General features: G+C 37.0%; 1 protein-coding gene across 1 annotated transcript in view; it reads left to right on the top strand.

Annotated features, from left to right (window-relative positions):
* Positions 1 to 8,245: 8,245 nt before the first annotated feature.
* The window catches only part of PDE11A (phosphodiesterase 11A), a 424,697-nt gene continuing 419,960 nt past the window's right edge, over positions 8,246 to 12,982 (top strand). Inside the window, exon 1 of the mRNA XM_047772960.1 lies at positions 8,246 to 8,420. Coding sequence (XP_047628916.1) covers positions 8,259 to 8,420 — 162 coding nt within the window. The 5' untranslated portion in view covers positions 8,246 to 8,258. The remainder of the gene's footprint in view (positions 8,421 to 12,982) is intronic.

The raw sequence follows: 12,982 nt of genomic DNA, 5'->3' as shown, positions 1-12,982 counted from the left end.
GGCTCTGCTCCACCCACAAAGCCCACGAACTCTTCCCCCAAACTTGCTATCTTGGTCTTAAGCTCACTAGAAGACTTCTACGGAACAGAGTTAAAACTGTTTAGTCTGCTGAAAACGAACCTTTAAGACCGATCATCCAACTTCAGGCTCATTTGTTGAGAAAATTGAGATGAAGAATTGGAACCCAAGGAATAGCAAAAGGTAACAGAAATACAAATAACAGAGTCAAAACCAGAAACAACGCCATCTGCTAATCTACTCAACTCCTACGAGCACCTGTGGGTGTTTTGAGATCAGAACTAGGTAAAGTCCTAAGGTGCAATCAAAGTGGAAAATCTGTACTGACATCTAAGGCTTCTTGTTAATGGGCCTTGAGGAGAGGTCAGCAAAAAACTAGCAGAAATCCAGAAATAAGGCAGTATCATTGGAATGAAGTGAAAGGAATAAACCAAAAAAAAAAAAAAAAAGATCCAGGAAGAGAGCTTCTTAAATGTTCAAGTCTAGAGTGCTAAGACCTGGGTTGCTATGAATGCAAACAGATAAATAATACCACTTATTGCCCGCCAACCATAAGTCAGGCTTTGTGCAAATAATTAGACATGCAATAAGGAAACTTAGGGACATGATGCTTACCCTGAGAGAGCTTTTTTTCCTATTGTGGAAGTATTACATGAAAATATATCATGCAAAGTAGTATCAGATTGTGTTAAATGATTTTGCTACTGAATTGTGTGAATTTGAACAAATTACTTCATGTTTCCAACTTGTTTCCTCAACTGTAAAGTAGAAATAGTATTACCTACTAAATGGTGTAGTTGTCAAGTTTAATTAATTCATCAATTCTATTAAGCAAAAAATGTTTTGACCATCTACTCATCTACTGTGTGTTGGGCACTGTGTTATACCCCAATGAGACAGTGTTGAAGAAAATGATCACTCTCCTTCCCTTATGAAGTTAACAGATGGGGTTTGTATAGTTAGGACTACTTGAGATAATACATATAGATCAAATAGTTTAGGGATCAAATGAGAAAATATGTGTACAGTGCATGATAAAGATTAATTTTCTTATTTCCTTTGATTGTGGTGTCCACTCCCCCACTCTTAATATTGTATAGTTGTACAATGGCAGCTAAGAGTTAGGGATTCTGAATTCTCACTCTGGCTTTAGTGCAAAATTGTGACAATTTCTCCTTGCATTTCATTCTGCATCTGTAAAATGAGGGCTCTGTTTACCCTGGAGCTTAGCACATTAAGGAAGTAACTTATTTTCTTTCCACTTCTCATTATCTTACTCAAACCAATTAAAGTGAATGAAAACAATGTGGTAATGTAATAATTTTATTGATGTCAGGAAAAGTACAGATTCTAGCAATACTATTTGCACACTACTGCCATCTAGTGGAAAATGTATAATTTCCTTAAACTGAATTTAACTGGGAAATTTCTATTCTTTGTGAAACAAGATTACTCTTTGGTATCCTGAAAATTTTAGAGCAGTTAATTTTATTTTAGAACGGATAAAAAATTGGATGAAACAAAATCAGGATCAGAAATCTTGGAAAATGCCAGCAAAGCATAATTTCTTTACCATTTAATGATGTGAAATACCACATATTCAAGGAAAATCAGAAAGTTCTTATAAGTTACTAAATTATAGTGCATATACTTTTCCCTTACTTATCTATGAACTTTCAAAAGATTTATTGAGATATAATTCAAATATCATGCAATTCACTTATTTAAAGTGTTCAATTTTAAATGGTTTTTAATATTCACAAAGTTGTGCAACCATCACAGTTGTGGAACATTTTCATCACTTAATAATGACAGATTTTTCATGTTTCACATTATATAAAATCACATTCGAGCATGAATCACATGCAACTAAAAGAGCTGAAAATTCTGAGATTTTAAAGAATGATTATTAATTGGTCTATATTAGAGAAAATATGTGCTGGGCATTTGCATATTAAATTAAAACATGTAGCCTATAATGCACAATTATTAGAATGATAGATACATTTATTTCACATGAAATTCAGATTTCCGTTGAAATTCCTCTTCTGAAATTCTTATTAATTAAAAAAAAGAGTTGATATTGTAACTTATGTTTGAAATGCAACGATAAAATAGTAAATTCTAGTCATTGTTTTCCAAAATTTCTCTGAACTATGATCCAATTACAATGAGGCTTATTGGTTATTGATATGTCTTCATATATTATATTTAATTAGGTACAAATGTTTTGCCTTATTTGCAATTTTTAATAGATTCTACCACTAATATTTATTGGTGATCAATTAGTAACTTTCAGATTATTCTGTATGAATATGGTCCAGATTCTTGATTTTTTCCTATCTTGTAAGGCTCATGGCTATTGATAATGCATGCAAGTACCTAGCTTGGCATGTGGTAGGCCCTCAAGAAATGGTAGTCTCCTCTTTTTTTGTTGAGTTTGCATTTTTTTTGAGTTTGAAAATAACATCAGATTTTTTTTTCCTGGTAGACCTGGTCCTTTGATTCGATTTGATGACATACATCTTTTAAATATGTAGCTCACAGGATAGACCACATAGAATAGTTTAATCCAACCATCTGGTAATTGTGGTTATTTAAATTAAAATAAAATTAGTTAAAATAATTAAAATTAACTCTAATTAAAATAATAAAAATTCTGTTAGCCTCATTAGTCACACCTCAAGTACTCAAAGCTTCTTTCGGCTAGTAGACAGTGTCCACACTGAACAGCTCCATCATGGCAGAAAGCTGTACTGGCCAGTGCTATAGAGAACAAGAATATGGGTAAGTATTCCACTTACCTAATACACAAAATTAATCAAATTATTTTAATATTCCTATTTCTCTGTTACAGCTTACTCTTCATGTCTCATTGAATTGATTTTGTAACCATAGGTAAACTACTTTCCCTTCTTATGTTTCCTAAACACAACTTCGACTTTTTCACCTTTGAATTTCTCCTTCAATCGTCTTCTTCTAGACTTCTCAGTCCTCTCCTTCATATCTCTCTCCCTTGCTCCTTCAGGACTCATTCTTTCCTTGTTTCTACTCATACACTACTCTGCTGTTGTGATTAACAAGCAGCTTGCAACCTTGCTGTCAGTTCTTGTATTACTGCATTTTTTGTTGCTCACTTATAGTGATTTAATGTATTTAAATCTTGACCCAGCTGGATTATAACTCACAGAAAATAGAAGCTTCAGTTTAGTTTTTTTATGCTTTTTTTTTTTTTTTTTTTGCCACACCCGTGCCATATGTTAGTTCCCTGGCTAGGGTCCAATCAGAGCTACAGCTGCTGGCCTAGGCCACAGCCACGGCAATGCTGGATTCAAGCCCGGACAGCGACCTACAGTTCACAACACTGCGGATCCTTTAACCCACTGAGTGAGGTCAGGGATCCAACTCGCCTCATGGATACTAATTGGGCTCATTACCGCTGAGCTACAAGGGCTGAGCTATAAGGGGAACGTCTGTGTTTGTCCTTGAGGTTGCTTGGCCCAGTGTCTCCCCAAGCACTTGCTATAGTAAGCACCTGCTTTATCCTTCTGTTGACGCGATTTGATTCCTGCAATCCAATACTAATGGACTTTTCATAAAACGTTGAGCTCTTACCTCAAGCAAGAACCTATACTGCTGTGACTATACATGGATAATTTAATTCTTCAAATTCTTCATTTAGGTAAAAGTTAAACAAATAAACAAAACCAGGCTTGTGACAGTTCTGCTCAAAGGATACTCTGTCACACTTAAAGTCAGCGGCCGTGCAGTACTGGCCTTTAAGCTCCTGCGAGAGTTGGAGCCTGCGGGATTTGTGGGCCAATCAGTAGTGCCGATGGAGCCCCGCCTGCCATTGGCTGGTGTCCACCGGAAGCATATGCCAGGCAGGGCCAGCTGCTCGGTGTTCGAGGAGCTGCCTCAGGACCTTTAGCTTTGAACTCGCGGCGCGGGCTCAGGAGTAGCAGCCACACGGTCAACACTAGAAGTTCTCCGAGGAGGCGGAGGACGGAGCCGCTGGCCCTTAGGTATGGGACTAGCTCGGAGAGAGTGAGCCTGACCCTCATGTGATCTGAGCGCAGGTTAAGGACAACGATGCAGTTGGGCCTGGGTTCACCCAGAGAGGAGTATCCAACCGTCCGGTTAGTAAGAACTCACTTTAGACCCAGCTAAGGGGGCTTGGGTATCCTTGAGTCCCACAGAAGGCTATTTCTAGCAAGGGGCCTCTCTGCAGCTTTTCTGGGTGGGACTGATTCTGAACAGAGCCCTCAGCTCATTTGGCAGACGTCAGCCTCCAAATGGAAGTGGTAGCAAAGAGGAACTCAGATTGGGAATTTGGAAAGCTGGATTCTTGTTTCAGTTCAGAGGTTCGAGCGCCGCAGTTTAGAAAGACGAAGGAAAGGCTGTGTGTGTGCCGTGTGTTCAGAGATGTGATTTACCTAGGGTCACATCTTTGTGATGCACTCCACGTCAGTACTTTTTTCCACTACCACGTGCAAAATCCCATTTGATTTTTTAAGTCTGTGGAGCATTCATCCTTAAAATATTCTAGTGAACTTCCTCTTCCTCTTTCATCATTTGAGTTATGTGGATTATGTAAACTTTGAAAACTTTGATGATGTCTTAATTTTTCTTACCACATTCCCCTTTTTATGGGCAAAGTTAGAAATGACAATGATATGTACAGTATTAGAAGGTTTTTCACTTCTCTTTATAAGTACTCTCACCGTTTAGTATCTGCAATGTGTCATATGTTCAACACAGTATTATCTAGATTACTCTTAAAAGGGAAATTGTTAAAATTAGAAGTCTGTGGGAGTTTGGGTTGTGGCTCCGCAGGTTTTGAATCTGACTAGTATCCATGAGGATTCGGGCTTGGTCGATGGTCCCACTCAGTGGGTTAAGGATCCTGCATTGCTGTGAGCTGTGGTGTAGGTCGAAGACATGCTTCACATCTCATGTTGGTGTGGCTGTGGCATAGGTCTGTGGCTCTAGCTCTGATTGGACCCCTAGCCTGGGAACTTCCATATATGCCATGGGCGCAGCCCTAAAAAAAAAAAAGGCAAAAAAATTTTATAAATCTAGGATCATAGACATAATATTGCTCTTTCCATCACCTTTTATCATCTCTATTTCTCACCAACTTGTGACATTAAACAAGTGGCTGAATCTCTGTGTGCTTCATTTTCCTTATCTGTAAAAACAGAGATTAATAGTATCTATCTCATATGGCTGGTTTGAGGATTAAATACATTAATAATATATAAAGGGTTTACACTATGCCTGGAACATAGTAAGCATGTGTAGATGTTGCTACTCTTATCTTGGTGTGTTTAGCGTTAGAATTACTTCATTTTTGGGTGAGTGATCATTCTCATACCAGATGTCATATATTTCCCTATTTTGGTGAGATATTTCTTCTTAATTACTAAATACTAGTAGATTTCTAAGTGATTATAAGAAAAATGAATTTCCTTGATATCCTTCCTAGTCTTCCTGCCCTCTTCCCTTGCTGCCATTGCTGAATCTACTGGTTTACATACACTTTGAAGAGGGGTTGTAGATACTTGCACAGCAGTGATTAAAGGTGGCAGCAGTGAATGGTTTGTTTTCTTTTTTTTACCATATACTTTATTTAAAAAAATTATTATAGTTGATTTACAATGTTTCTTCAATTTTCACTGTACAGTGAATTTACCCAGCCATATATATAATATATATATAATATATACACACATTCTTTTTTATACTATCTTCCATTATGTTCCAACCCAAGAAACAGTACACACTTACTGTGCTATATAGTAAGACCCATTACTCATTTGTTCTAAATGTAATAGTTTGCATCTACCAACCCCAAATACTCTGTCCATCCCCTTCTCTACCCTCTCCCCCTGACAAACACAAGTCTGCTCTCAGTGTCCATGATCTGTTTCTGTTTTGTAGATAGTATCATTTGTGCCATATTTTAGATTCCACATATAAGTGATATCATAAGGTATTTGTCTTTCTCTTTCTGACTTACTTCAATTAGTGTGAGAATCTCTAGTTCCATTCATGTTGCTGCAAATGGCATTATTTTGTCTTTTTTTATGGCTGAGTAGTATTCCATTGTATATATGTGTACCACATCTTCTTAATACATTCATCTGTTGATGGACATTTGGGTGTTTCCATGTCATAATTATTGTGAATAGTGCTACAATGAACATAGGGGTGCATGTACCTTTTTGAATGTAAGTTTTGTCCAGATATATGCCCAGGAGTGGGATTTCTGGGTCATATGGTAGTTCTATATTTAATTTTCTGAGGAACCTCCATACTGTTTTAGTGAGTGTTTTTAATTGTGTTACATATTGGTAGTTTGAACAGTGAGAATGGGTATTTTCTTTTAAGTGACTTGCATGTAAAGTCTAGGTGAGTAAAGAAACTTTTTGTTTTTTTCTTTTTTTAAATAAAAAGTACTTTCCTGAACTAATTGGTATAAAAATCAATTGGACAATTCTCCTTTATGTAAAAATTGGAAAGTTTCTTTAGGTAGTACTGAGATGATATTAGTTTTATATTATCCATACTTTTTGCTAAAAGGCCATACGTTTGTTTATGCAGCTAAAGTTTTCCTCTCTATGGCCCTGATTCAAACGCTCAGTGAGGGAGTTCCCATTTCGGCATAGCAGAAATGAATCTGACTAGTATCCATGGATTCAATCCCTGACCTCACTCAGTGGGTCGGTGATCTGGCGTTGCCTTGAGTTGTGGTGTAGGTTGCAGACGTGGCTCAGATCTGGTGTTGCTCTGATTGTGGCAGCTGCAGCTCAGATCCCATGTTGCTGTGGCTATGGTGTAGTCCAGCCTCCGTAGCTCTGATTCAGCCCCTAGCCTGGGAACCTCCATAAGCCACAGGTATGCCCCCCACCAAAAAAAAAAAAAGAAAAAAAAATCAGTAAGATACTAATTTTGCAGGTTAGTGTACATGAAGTACTAACCTCTCTGTGAGTAATAGTTACTTTAGTTAAATAATACTGTTTTCTAAGTATTGTCAGAATAACACATTTTCTATTTCTCAGTTATGAAGGTAAAAATGTACCTAGAACTGGACTGTCGAAGAATTAGGTATTTTTATGATTTCTGTAATAGCAACTCTTACATTGAAATCCACCCGCACTCATACCTCCCCAGCACCCATTCTTCAAAGAACACAAACTGCAGAAAAACCAGGCGCTGTATTCATTAGCATTTTAAACTACATTTTTCCAGTAAGTTAAAATTATTTTAGTTTTTACATCATTTTAGATGGAAGAGGCATTTATTTAGGCACATAACAGTTTTTGGCAGGATTAACTAAAATCTTTGTACGGAATTTATTGTATAAATCTATCATTGTATAAAATTTTCCCTACTTAGAACCATGTATTTTCTGCTTCATGTGCTAATGCTGACTGAACTCAGTAATGTTATTTGATTGTTTTCAGGTGATGCTTGATCTAGAATGGTAGATTTGTTTATAGCTGAGAGTGTAAATGTTAAATAGGAAATTATATACTGAATGTAGTTTGCTGTGGCCTCATTTCTGTATGGTATTTTATTTTATTTTATTTTATTTATTTATTTATTTTTGTCTTTTTTTTCTATTTCTTAGGCCGCTTCCACGGCATATGGAGATTCCCAGGCTAGGGGTCTAATCGGAGCCGTGGTTCCCAGTCGGATTCGTTAACCACTGCGCCACGACGGAAACTCCTGGTATTTTATTTTAGAGTTCTATTATTGTAGGCATATAAGTACTCATTATAAATGTTATATTTAATCACCTTTCCAATTTGTTCTATCCTTATTTTTAAGTAAGAGAATACTAATTTATACTTAATATGCTTCACATCAGTTTTTGCACATGTACTTTTTGGAAGTGAAAGCAAAAATAAAATATCTGTTGACTTTAGGTAAATTACTATAATTGTTTGAAGGCTAACGTAAAACCAGGGTTATACCAATAGCAGTTTCTGAAGTAGCTATAGCTACTTTCAGTTTAAAATGAACCTGATAAATGAGATTAAGTCTTTATAAAATTGGATGTTTTAAAAATTGGATTTTTTTTTTTGAACACTCGAGCACATTCTTTATATTTTGGTTTAATATCATTAATATTCACTTCAGTCAAATTGATGAAATCCCTTTTTCTTCAGCTTTGCAAATCTGGTATTTTTTTGGTCTGTGGTTTAATGTTTCATTGCAGAACAAAACGGGAGATGTTGAGGCAGGCAAGAAGGTTTTTATTCAAAAATGTGCTCAGTGCCACACAGTGGAAAAAGGTGGAAAACACAAGACTGGTCCAAATCTCTGGGACCTTTTTGGCAGAAAAACAGGACAAGCACCAGGATTTTCTTATACCAGTGCAAACAAAAGCAAAGGTAGGAGTTCCCATCGTGGCACAGTGGAAACATATCCCACTAGGGACCATGAGGTTGCAGGTTTGATCCCTGGCCTTGCTTAGTGGGTTAAGGATCCCGTGTTGCCGTGAGCTGTGGTGTAGTTTGCAGATGTGGCTCGGATCTGGTGTTGCTATGGCTGTGGTATTGGCTGGCAGCTGTAGCTCCGATTAGACCCCTAGCCTGGGAACCTCCATATGCTGTGGGTGCAGCCCTAAAAGGACAAAAGACAAAAAAAAAAGAAAAAAAAAAAGGCAAACGCAAAACTAGGCAGTTGTGGAAGAGAACCAGAAACTTTATAGCAAAGAAGAAAGCACATAATTTGATATTATTTTAATTTGCAGCATTAAAATGAAATCCTCATGTTTATATTGTAGAAATATTGATTTGTATCATAAGATCTGTGTTTAGATAACTGGTCATTTTTTTTTTTGTCTTTTGTTGTTGTTATTGTTGTTGTTGTTGCTATTTCTTGGGCCGCTCCCGCAGCATATGGAGGTTCCCAGGCTAGGGGTTGAATCGGAGCTGTAGCCACCGGCCTACGCCAGAGCCACAGCAACGCGGGATCTGAGCCACGTCTGCAGCCTACACCACAGCTCAGGCAACGCCGGATCGTTAACCCACTGAGCAAGGGCAGGGACCGAACCCGCAACCTCATGGTTCCTAGTCGGATTCGTTAACCACTGCGCCACGACGGGAACTCCTGGTCATATTTTTGATTAGAGAAATTAGTAACTCTCTGTGGCACAGGCTTTTTTTTTTTTTTAGCCTGTACAAGGCACTTCATTTTATGCAATACATTTATCTTGAAAAAACATGAACTAAATTAAAAAATCAAATCATGTTTTAATGGCATAGTGGTAATTTTCTATTTGTAGTAGTGATTCTTGGCAGGGTGAGGGGAATGTTATATAGTTTGAAAAAGTATATTCAGTCATTTCTTTATTAGTGTAATGTGAGTAGATGACAGTTAATTTTAGGATTGAAATTAAAAATGATTGCAAAAAATATGATATCTTTGCAAATCAATTTATTACTCCTGAAGCTATCTATCTGTCTGTCTGTCTATCTATCTTAGCATTCACTTAAAAGATAACGGCTCTATTTTGAACTGTTCTTGAGATCCCAGCATTTCTCACAGGCCCAGATTTTAGATCAGCACTATGCTATTTGGAAAAGTTTTTATTTTTTCTTTCTTTTTATTTTTCTAATTGAGATGCAATTCATATAACATAAAATCAGCCATTTTAAAGTGTAAAATTCAGTACCATTTAGTGCATCCACAGTATTGTACAATCGCCACCTCTCTGGTTTCAAAACTTTTTAATAGAGTGAAGTACTGGTCCAACTTTATTCTTTTGCATGTGTTTATCTAGTTGTCCTAGCACCATTTATTGAGGAGATTCTTTCACAGTTGAATGGTCATTATACTCATTATTATTATTATTATTTTGTCTTTTTGCCTTTTTTAGGGCTGCTCCTGTGGCATATGGAGGTTCCCAGTCTAGGGGTCTAATTGGAGCTACAGCTGCCGGCCTATGCCAGAGCCACAGCAACGCAGGATCTGGGCTGCAGGCCGTGTCTGCAACCTACACCACAGGTCACAGCAACGCTGGATCCTTAACCCACTGAGCAAGGCCAGGGATCGAACCCGCAACCTCATGGTTCCTAGTCGGATTCGTTAACCACTGAGCCATGACAGGAACTCCGAGTTTCCTGATTGTTAAACACATCAGTGTACTGGAAGGGCCAGGAAATTCTGTGTTTGTTACCCTCCCAGACCTCACCATATGGGTCTCTTCATTTGGCTGTCCTCATTTGTATTCTTTATTGTAAAACTGTAATTAAGTAGTGCTTTCCTGAGTTGTGTGAGTCATTCTAGCAAATTATCAAACCTAAAGGGTCCTTGGAACCCTCAGATTTGTCACCTGTTATTTAGAAGTTTGGATGGACTGGGGACTCTGAACTTGAAGCTAGTGTCTGAAGTGAGGCAGTCTTGTTTGGGGACTTTGGAGTCTGTGCTAACTCCAGGCAGTTAGTATGAGAATAATAATTAGCAGAATAAAATTGGACCCTTATCTTGTACCACCAACAAAAATTAACTTGAAGTGAATTAAAGACTTAAACATAAGCCCAGAAACCATAAAACTCTAGAAAAAAACATAGGGAAAACCTCTTTGACATTGCTCTTGACAGTGCTTTTCTGGATGTGACACCAAAAGCATAAGCAACAAGAGCAAAAATAAAAGGATTGTATCAAACTAAAAACCTTCTGCCCATTTTAAAGAAACAGTCAACAAACTGAAAAGGCAACCTATAGCATAAATATAAAGTCAACTTATATATTTGCAAATCATATATCTGATAAAGGGTTAATATCTAAAATATATAAAGAATTTATGCAACTAAATAGAGAGTTGGTAATTAAAAAATGTATAGAGGAAATGAATTGATGTTTTTCCAAAGAGGATATAGAGATGGCCAAGAGGTGCATGAAAAGGTGCTTATTATCACTAATAATCAGGGCAATGCAAATGAGATTATCACCTCATACCTGTTAGAATGGCTATTGTCAAAAGACAAGAAATAAGTATTAGTGAGGATGTAAAGAAAAGGGAACCCTTTTAAACTTTTGGGGGAATGCAAAATTTTGCAGCCACTGCAGAAAACAGTATGGTATTTCCTCAGAAAGTTAAAAATAGAACTGCCATATTATCCAGTAATCCCACTTCTGAGTATACATCCAAAAAAAATGAAAACATAATTTTGAAGAGATATCTGCACTGCCATGTTCATTGCAGCATTATTTACAACAGTCAAGATATTGAAATAACCTAAAAGTTCATCATTGGATGAATGGATAAAGAAGATGTGTTATATACACACAATAGAATGTCATTCAGCCATGAGAAAGAAGGAAATCTTACCATTTGCAATAACTTGGATGAAACTTGAGGGCATTATGTTAAGTGAAATAAGTCAGACAGAGAAATATAAATACTGTATAATAGCACTTAAAAAAGCCAACCTTAGAGAAATAGAGAGTAGAGTGTTGGGTGACCAGAGGCTGAGTTAGGGTAATGGGGAAGTGTTAGCTAAAGAGTATAGACCTCCAGCCAAAGAATTAACAAGTTTCAGGGGATCTAATGTGTAACGCAGTGATTATAACTGATAGTACTATATTGTATATTTGAAAGTTGCTAAGAGAGTACATCTTAAGTGTTCTTACTACAAAAAAAAAAAAAAACCAAAAAAACAAATGGAGTTCCCATTGTGACTCAGCAGTTACAAACCCAGCTAGTATCCATGAGGATGTGGGTTTGATCCCTGGCCCTGCTCAGTGGGTTAAGGATCTGGTGTTGCTGTGAGCTGCGGTGTAGGTTGCAGACAAGGCTTGGAAATGGTGTTGGCTGTGACTGTGGCATAGGCTGGCAGCTACACCTCATATTTGACCCATAGCCTGGGAACTTCCATGTATCACAGGTGCAGCCCTTAAAAAAAAAGAAAAAATAAAGGGTAATTATGTGATGGAATAGAGGTTATAGCTAATGCTATAGTGGTAATGATTTTTGTAATATATAAGTATATCAAATCAGCATACTCTATATTATATTGTAATTCATAGAACATTGCATATCAATTACATATTAATAAAGCCATAAAAATAATATAAGTAGCTTACTAGGTTAATTGAATAGGGTTTTAGAATAATATTATTTAGAGTAAAATATTTAAAAAATATTTTAGCACAGTTTGCAAAGAAAGACTTATAAGAAGAGCCAAGAAGTCAGTAGTTCAGTTTTTTTTTGTTTTTTTGTTTTTTTTTGTTGTTGTTATTGTTGTTGTTGTTGCTATTTCTTGGGCTGCTCCCACGGCATATGGAGGTTCCCAGGCTAGGGGTCAAATCGGAGCTGTAGCCACCGGCCTACGCCAGAGCCACAGCAACACGGGATCCGAGCCGCGTCTGCAACCTACACCACAGCTCACGGCAACGCCAGATCGTTAACCCACTGAGCAAGGGCAGGGACCGAACCCGCAACCTCATGGTTCCTAGTCGGATTCGTTAACCACTGAGCCACGACGGGAACTCCAGTAGTTCAGTTTTAATACAAATTGTGGAAAATTGTCAACCATATTTTACTTCCTATGTATGATCTTTCTGTTGGAGATAACTATACTTTTTAGTTTTCAAATAAATAAGGAAATTCTCATATTATAAGGAAGATTGTCCCGTACAACTTGCATGGAGAATAGTTTTAAAAAATTCATGATTATGGCAATAATCTTATATTGTGTGATTTTAAAAAATTGTAGCAAAATATATGTAACATAACACTTATCATTTTAACCGTTTTTAAGTGTATAGTCCTATAGCATTAAGCACATGCACATCATTCTGGAACCATCACCACCATCCAAAACTTTTTTATCTTCCCAGACTGAAACTCTGTACCCATCAAACAGGCCCTGGAAACCACCATTTTATTTTTTATCTCAGAAGTTGGCTACTTGTTATCTCATATAAAAGTAATCCTGTAGTATTT

This window comes from Phacochoerus africanus, chromosome 3 (assembly GCF_016906955.1).
Source record: "Phacochoerus africanus isolate WHEZ1 chromosome 3, ROS_Pafr_v1, whole genome shotgun sequence".
Lineage (NCBI taxonomy): Eukaryota > Metazoa > Chordata > Mammalia > Artiodactyla > Suidae > Phacochoerus > Phacochoerus africanus.
This window is presented reverse-complemented; position numbering and strand designations above follow the sequence as displayed.